Source organism: Ruditapes philippinarum, unplaced genomic scaffold (genome assembly GCF_026571515.1).
Source record: "Ruditapes philippinarum isolate M1 unplaced genomic scaffold, ASM2657151v2 ctg6341_1_1_1_1, whole genome shotgun sequence".
Classification (NCBI taxonomy): Eukaryota; Metazoa; Mollusca; class Bivalvia; order Venerida; family Veneridae; genus Ruditapes; species Ruditapes philippinarum.
Genome location: NW_026866227.1, coordinates 228,494 through 237,123, shown reverse-complemented (window position 1 = coordinate 237,123; position 8,630 = coordinate 228,494). Strand labels below are relative to the sequence as shown.

At 33.6% G+C, this 8,630-nt stretch overlaps 1 protein-coding gene across 3 annotated transcripts; it reads left to right on the top strand.

The window, feature by feature from the left end:
* Positions 1-1,088: 1,088 nt before the first annotated feature.
* LOC132731841 (E3 ubiquitin-protein ligase TRIM71-like) lies at positions 1,089-8,383 on the top strand. 3 transcript variants are annotated; one of them, XM_060718117.1, is made up of 2 exons: positions 1,089-1,188; positions 5,081-8,383. In XM_060718117.1, exon 2 carries the CDS (start codon positions 5,089-5,091, stop codon positions 6,784-6,786), a length of 1,698 nt encoding a protein of 565 aa, XP_060574100.1. In that variant the 5' UTR covers positions 1,089-1,188; positions 5,081-5,088; the 3' UTR covers positions 6,787-8,383. The 3 variants fall into 3 exon arrangements, with proteins under 3 accessions (XP_060574100.1, XP_060574102.1, XP_060574101.1); XM_060718119.1 differs by lacking the exon at positions 1,089-1,188 and adding an exon at positions 1,205-1,229; XM_060718118.1 differs by lacking the exon at positions 1,089-1,188 and adding an exon at positions 1,272-1,296.
* The last annotated feature ends 247 nt before the right edge of the window (positions 8,384-8,630 follow it).

Sequence of the window (8,630 nt, the reverse complement as noted above, 5' to 3'; positions counted from 1 at the left end):
TGGTGAAAGTTGCTTAATGCTACTTTGTCAGAGGAAGACATAGCAGGTGAATATGGTAACTCCTTTGCTAACCTAAGATTAGCGCGGGCTGTTGTCTTATTGATATTCTTAACAAACAATGTAGGTTGTATGGTGGTTCTGACTATTAATTAACCTATGATATGGTAAAAAGTCATAATCATAAGTTTAATTACAATATTGGAAGGAAAAAGCTTATAAAAAAAGCACATGTTAATTGTGAACATTGACTTTGTATTTTTAACCCAAAATTTCAAGCTCTCAAGTTTAAAAGAAATGGAGTTTCTACTTAACATATTTTTAAGCAATAAGGTCTTATCGTCTTCATAAAAATAAATTATGTACAAGCGCGGTAAAATTTAACTTTATTTCGAAGAAAATCCATGAAAGAATCAAAAGATTATGACAGAATTGTGGTAATATATTATTTTTAGCGTAAAATTCTATGGCCTGAGCCTGACTTTTGTCGCACGAAGGTTCATATTTAAAGATGCATTGTACTGGCCATTGAATGAATTGGTTAGAGACATGTCAAACCTCAATGATTTGTACTGTTAAACACTAATTACAGAAATGAGATTATGGTCTTAACTAAATTGGATCATTAGGTCCAACATCCGTAGGAATAGACCCAGCCCGTTAGTCAGAAAGTATTCTGTTAAATTTGAGAAAATGCCTATTTCAAGTCATCTTAATTGATACAGTTTATATTTTAGTATATCTTAGTAAATTGTGTACATAAATTTTTCATGTCTGAGTTACTTTTAAAGTGTTTTTGATGTATTTTGCCAAGATTCATTCTGGTATGGACAGTTTCAGGAGGCACTATGCACAAGAATACACACCAGTTACGATTTGGAATAATATATAGTGATTATAGATATTAAAAGCTGCAGAAAAACTCCAAGGGCTAATGTATTATTTTTTGTGCTAAATTTACTTGGACTGCATTGGTGTTTAAAGAAATGGTCATGAAGTTTCGGTACCGGATTTGCTTTGTCCAGAATTTAGCCTTAAATGTGATGGATTTACTATAGGATATATGGGTCGAAAATTCAGTGGGCCGTCTCCGTAAGGCGGAGAATATCCTGTGTTCCGGATTCCGTGTACTGGAACTTTCTATTTTACCCTACCAAGTTCATGTTTGCACTGGATAAGGAAGAAAGAAAGGTAAGAATATACATTATGTTTTGTTGTAAAATATTTTAAAAGTAAGTATCCATGTAGGAAAATGAATATTCGCATGTGTACAAATAAACGTATTCCACTGCAAACGCCGTAAGTCTATGATATATCGATAAATTGATAACCAAAATGTAGGCCAACCACTAGTAACAATTCATTTTCTGAAAATTAGAATTGGGCTTTACTGGTTTTGAAGAGATACGTGATAATCTTTCTAAAGTAATAAAACTGTGGGCCTACTTAATGTATATGACAGGCACTTTAGTATAAATGTCTCGTTCAAGAATTAAGAATTATTAAAGTGAGAAAACGGTCCGTTTTGTTCAAATTGCATTTATATTAAAAGCAACATACATGTATATCGATAAAAATGAAAACTGTGAATGTATTAATTTACGTGCATAATTTAATTTACATTCTATTGAAAGTTTTATTAAAAAGGTAAAACTATTGAAAAGGATTTTCAAACAACTTTAATTAACAGCCAGATTGTTGACATACATGCATTCCTTATTTAATAAATGGATTACTTAATCTGTCTAAGATAATCAAACGTGTTAATGTGAAGTTCAAGCAAAAATTGTATCATAGTTTGGGGACCTTTCTGTTGAAAATGTGTCAGAGTTAAATCGTATACATATACATGCACAGTGCTTAACTGAAGTGCAGGTATTAGATACCCGCACTCCGGACCACGCCCATTGATTGGCTCATTTTTGCTGGGGTTTACTAATTGTGACGGCAAAGAAACAGACAGAAATATCATATTCAGATGCTCATTCATTGGTTACTTTTTCATGGGGTTTCATATTGTGACAACAGGGAACGTGTTTTTCTGTTTGACTATGACACAAAATAGAAAGAACATCAAAACACTTGGTAATCTGATTAATACTCGGGAGCTACGCCCCCCCCTTCCCCTCGTACAAATCAGATAGCCTCGTGTTTCGATGCTCTTTTTATTACTTATAGTTAATTTTTTACTCATTGTGTTTGGGGACCTTTCTTTTGAAAATGTGTCAGAGTTAAATCGTATACATATACATGCAAAGTGCGTTAACTGGAGTGCAGGTATTAGTTACCCGCACTCCAGAGCATGCCCATTGATTGGCTTATTTTTGCTGGGGTTTACTTATTGTGGCGGCAAAGAAAGGGAAAGCGATAAAAGTATCATATTCAGATGCTGGTTCATTGGTTACTTTTTTCTGGGGTTTTATATTGTGACAACAGGGAACGTGTTTTTATACCACTGAAACGAAGTTTGGGGGGATATAAAGCAGTCACTCGGTGGTCGGTTGGTTGGTCGGTCGGTCGGTCCAGCGGTCCGTTGCATTTTCCTTGTTCGGGGCATAACTTAAAGACTAATGGTTGGAATTCAATACAACTTCATACAATGGTCAAACACATTGAGAGGAAGTGCAGTGCACAAGAACCATAACTCCATCTTCACTAATTACAGAGTTATTGCCCTTTGTTACTTTTCCTTGTCCGGAGCATTTTGACTTGAAAATTACTGGTTGGAATTCAAAACAACTTTATCCAATGGTCAAGCACAAAAAGGGGAAGTGTAGTGCACAAGAACCGTCACACCATTTTGACAAATTACAGAGTTTTTGCCCTTAGATACTTTTCCTTGTCCAGAGCATTACTTGAAAAGTACTGGTTGGAATTCAAAACAACTTCATACAATGGTCAAGCACAAAAAGCAATTGCAGTGCACAAGAACCGTAACTCTGTCCAGAGTAATTATAGAGTAATTGCCCTTTGTTACTGTCAGGAGAAAATGTCTGCCTTGATGTTATTTAATCGAAGAAAAGATTTAGAAATAAATACTAGAACCAATTTCCAAGATATGGAGGCTGGGCAGCACCGCCTGACATAAAAGTGAAATATTCTCAGTTGGAAAACTAGCATGTAATTGTTTAGTTAACACTATTTTTTTTAGGTATTTTTATCTTTTTCTATCTCAAATCAATATATACATGTAAACAATAAACTCTGATTATTATTTACACCCAAAACAAAGAACTCTGATCATTATTTACACCCAAAACAAACACACATCATTTATCAGCCACTTATATAAAATATCTTTTCACGTATACGTCTTTTACACAAAACAAGACACCTGGCGAGCCCAAGCTCTAAACAACTTATGATCAAACAACAATAAAATCACCACAAAAATGAAGAACACAGAAAATGAATATTTTTACAACTCTAAGATACGGTATAAACCACAAACATTCATTCAACAATATTAACTTCACACAATCTAATCAGCATCAGAAAACAAATTAAACTAAAGCACCCAATATTTACATATATCCTCAAAACAAAGCAGCAACTAATATAATCTTGATATAATACCAAACATTCAACCAATATCAACCAATTATATCTTCACAAACAGATATAACTCAACAACCAAAACAACAAATTACAACCAATAAACCCTGATCAATTAAGATCACCACAATTATATTCAACCACTTCAACAAACCAACAAAACTGACTTCAAAACAACAAAATTCTCTTCAAAACAACAAAATTCTTTTCCCAATAAAAAAATAACCCCTCACACTATAAGCGTGTGTCTCCTAACTGATGTAAAATCTCTCTCTAAACGCGCATATTTGCTAGCATAAACGATCTGACATTTAAACATGTAGATAAATTTTACACTCCCAGCAACAGGTTTATAAATGAAACTGTACATTGAAATATGATACACTTCAGTGTATCGCTGACTCGTTGTAAAAAAAACTATGTACAGTAAAACTGTATGATTATTCTGACAGTTACTTTTCCATTGCTTTTTTCTTGTCCAGAGCATAACTTGAAAACTATTAGTTGGAATTCAATACAACTTCATACAATCGTCAAGCATAATGAAAGAAAGCGCAGTGCAAAAGAACCATCGCACTATTTTGACAAATTACAGAGTTATTGCCCTTCGATACTTTTCCTTGTCCGGAGCATAACTTTAAAAGTACTGGTTGGAATTCAATACAATTTCATACAATCGTCAAGTATATTGAGAGAAAGTGCAGTGCACAGAAACCATAACTCTTTATTGACTGATTTAAGAGTTTGCCCTTTGTTACTTTTTATTGTCAAGTGCATAACTTGAAAAATAATGGTTGGAAAGAAACTTCATAGAATGGGCAAGGGCAGTGAGATGAAGTGCAGTGCACAAGAACCATAACTTTATTTGAACTAATTACAGTTAGTGCCCTTTGTTACTTTTTTGTCCAGTGCATAACTTGAAAACTAGTAATTGGAATTCAATACAATTTCATACAATGGTCAAGCACAATGAGAAGAAGTGCAGTGTACAATAACCATAACTCAATCTGCAGTATTTGTAGAGTTATTGCTCTTTGTTCCTCTTCATTGTACGATGAATAACTTAAAAATTAATGTTTTGAATTCAATGCAACTTCATACAATGGTCAAGCGCAATGAGAGGAAGTGCAGTGCTCAAGAAGTGTAACTCTTTCTGGACTTATTACAGAGTAATTTAAAACTTCATCAATGGTCAACCACATTGAAAGGAGATGCAACGTAAAAGAACCACAACTATCTTTAATTGCCCTATTGCCCACAACCATAACTTTATTTCAATTATTTTGCAAGGTATTCTGTTACTAGTAACTTTCTCATTTCCGAAGCAGTCTTGCGGGGTTATTAACCACATTTAGTGATAGTTCTAGTTATGTTTGACTATGATACAAAATAGAAAGAACATCGAAACACTCGGCAATCCCATCGTACAAATCAGATAGCCTCGTGTTTCGATGCTTTTTCTATTACTTACCTTTGATGATTATTAATCTTCCGTAAAATACACGTTCCTTTCCGATCTTTATTACAGATAAAAACATGGAAGTGTCGGGGAAATTTGCTGTTTCTTCAGAACAAGATTCCAATCTTTACTGCTTTCCTTGCGACAGAGATGGTTTAAAAGAACCAGCTTTTGGTTATTGCCAGGACTGCGATGAACATCTTTGTGAGAGTTGTTATAAACACCACAGGAAACCAAAACCTACTATGAACCACGTTCTGCTTGATAAAGACAGAATGCCACAGCAATTGAAGACTGGGAATGTAAAAAATGATCAAATAACTGATTGTTGTACAAAACATAGCGATAAACCACTGGAATTCTATTGTAACACACATGATTCTAACGCGTGTTATGTTTGTGTGACTCTAGAGCACAAGCACTGCAAAGTAGACTATATTCCCGATGTTTCAGGAAATTTGTCTGGTGAGCTTGAAAAAATGATTGACAGAATGGAGACACTTATGCAAAAGTGTAAATCTAATGTTAGAATTGCCGAGACTGCTACATCAAATATAGAACACATGTATACGGCCGTTGTTGAAGATATACAAGTTTTCAGAAATGAAATAAACGAATGTCTGGATAAGATGGAAGCCGAAATTATGAGGGACGCTAAATCTATCGCACTGACAGCAAAGAGTAAACAAGAAAATGTATTGACAGGAAGCTTACATATCGCAGAGGAAATGTCAAGTACAATGTCAGTGCTCAAGTCTCTTAGCGACGAAAACAAGCAGAATAAGCTGTTTATTGAGATGAAACACGTTGAGCCTCAAGTTGCAAAACTATCGGATAAAGAGAAACAATTAGCTGAAGATATGAAAACAGATGCTGAAATCATATTCCTACAAAATGAGAAGACACTTAATAAACTGAAAAGTAGCAACATTCTTGGAACGATTTCTACATACAGGAGACCTTGTGCAGAAAGTGCAGTATATGTCCAGTATGAAAGAGAAATTCAAGTGCAATCCCCCTCTGATGAGTCAAGAAGCAATATCTCCGGAATGGTACTAATTTCCACAACAAATATGATCGTCGCTGACAACGACAATAACAAAATTAAAATAATAAATATAGACGAAGGAACGCTGGTATCAGAGATGATCCTGTCTACATCACCACAAGATGTTATTAAACTTCCACAAAATAAATTTGCTGTTGCATTACTTGCTGAAAAGTATATCCAGATAGTGTCTTACACTGATACAAGTTTGTCTTTAGATCGTCGTATAGATGTCGGAGAATCGTGTTATTGTGTAGCATATTGTCAGGACAAGCTAGTAGTGGGCTGTAATTGTAATCCAGGAAAGCTGGTTATTCTGGATTTAGACGGAAATATGATACAGGTGTTTGATACTCCTGGCTTGTTTAAGGGGCCCGAAAAGATTGTTATCAGCAGTGATGAGAAGTTCATCTATGTATCTGATTTTTACTATCAGCATAGTAGAGTTGTAAAAGTAGACTGGCAAGGTAAATGTGTACAAAGATTCGAGGATCAAGAATATAAATATCCTGAAGGAATACAAGAGTTGGATGATGGTACGTTGTTAGTATGCTGCAGAAGCAGTAGCAATATTGTAAGATTGTTGAGCAGCTTCAAGAAATGTGAAATTGTAGGCATTGAGAAAACAGACATTTTAATAATCCAGTGGCTGTATATTACAATGATAGAACTCATAAACTGTACATTAGTTGTTCATCTGAAAAAAATATATATTCTCGTGATATAATCAAGATATTTAGTGTAAAATGGACTTAGAGATATGTTACCACTTGTGGTGTAATCTAGTACACTTAACAAAACTTATAACTGTGCAGTTTTTAAATGTGAATAATTTTTTCAATACTTGACATTTTTTACCCAAATTTTGTAATTCATCGTTTGAATTGTTTATTTTTACAATGCTATATTCAAAAATAACAGTTATTTTTGTTGTGTGCGTTCATCCGTGACATGACACAAACAACAAAGTGAACGTGAGGATGACAGGTTGGTGCTAAATGAGGTTATTATTGACCATCAAGGATTCTATTAAAATAAAGACATCCGAAAATCAAAACTAAATTGCAGATTTTTTGCAATTGAAAGAAAAATGGCCGTCTAGAAGTTTTACGCAAGGAAATTTGCATTTCGGGCGCCCATTTTGAAAATAAATTTGCATAATATTTTCTCAAATAAACATATTGACTAAGATTTTACTTTAAAACTAAAAACAAACTTTCTTGGTACTTTCATATTAATGAAAATATCGTGTTTGCATTGCTTTTAGTAACTGGGTACAACGCGTTACGGAGATCGACATAAACCAGTCTTTACTGAAATTCAATAAAGCAAATATTAAAATCACAGTGACATAATGCCCTGGAATTCATTGTAGTATTATACCCTATCAGTGATCCTATGTTTTATGTTTGTATTTTAGTGAAATCAAGAGATCTAGACCTTCTTGCACCCATTATAAATACGCAATTTATAGAAATGTGAAATTCGGGTTTCGCGCAATCTTGCACACATCGCTATTTCTCAGTAAATACGAATCGCCCTGACATAATAATCGGTACCCATCATTGCACATATCTGTACTATACTTGGTTAGAATTTTAGAGACCTATGATTATTAGTATCTGAGAAAATTTGATTTTTATACGTGCACAGTTATAAGATTTGTTAAGTGTATTTATAGAAGACAATAAATTATAAGAAACGCTAGTGTATCCATTTCATTTACTGTAAAGGGAGAACTATCTCTCTGAAAGTATGCTGACAGTGACATTTGTGTAATATATTGTATCATATCATTTTGCCAATAAATATTTTAATTAACCACAAATTATCTTTGAATTGATAAAAAGCCCAGCAGTTAAATCATCGAAGACATCCTGGTTACTTTTGAGATAAATAATCAGTAGAGTTTCTATTTGCTGGTATTCATGTATATTATTGTATTAGGTGAAACATCATTCAAATGGAACATCTAGGAAAAGTGTAAATGTGATAGAGAATAATGATTATTTGATCACTTTTTATGTTCGACATGGCATTGTTATATCCAACAGGACTGCTTTGTTATGAACAAACCTGCAAAATACAATTTAAAACCTTTTAAGAAAATGAATGCCCGTACAAGAAGTTTGTCTAAAATATACATATAACCAAATACAAATTGTGAAACTTAAGCGTGTCTGAAATGTTGGTTCTGCACACAGTCTTATAAGATGTAAAAAGATGTAAATGTAACACATATGACACGATTTTCATCACCTTATTATAGGGTCTATATGCAAAATTATCCCGCAAACGTTTTGTGGTCAATCTTACCTTGAACATCAACAAATAGAAGTCATATACTGTTAATGACAAACCTATTCATCAAATATAAAGGTTTGGAAACCAAGTGAGTTATTTGATTGAAAGAACTATGATCCTCATATTTTGAAATTTTGAGACAAACAAATGAGAGAAAAAAATCGTTTGTTTTTCCCAAACATTCATGTTTGCTTTTCCCTATTTAAATGTTCGGTGGTGTTTCGAATAAAATTCCATGCCATACTTAAAACGTCATTTAGACAACAA

Coding starts and splice junctions, on each gene's coding strand:
- LOC132731841 (XM_060718117.1), top strand. CDS start 5,089: ATGGAAGTGTCGGGGAAATTTGCTGTTTCTTCAGAACAAGATTCCAAT.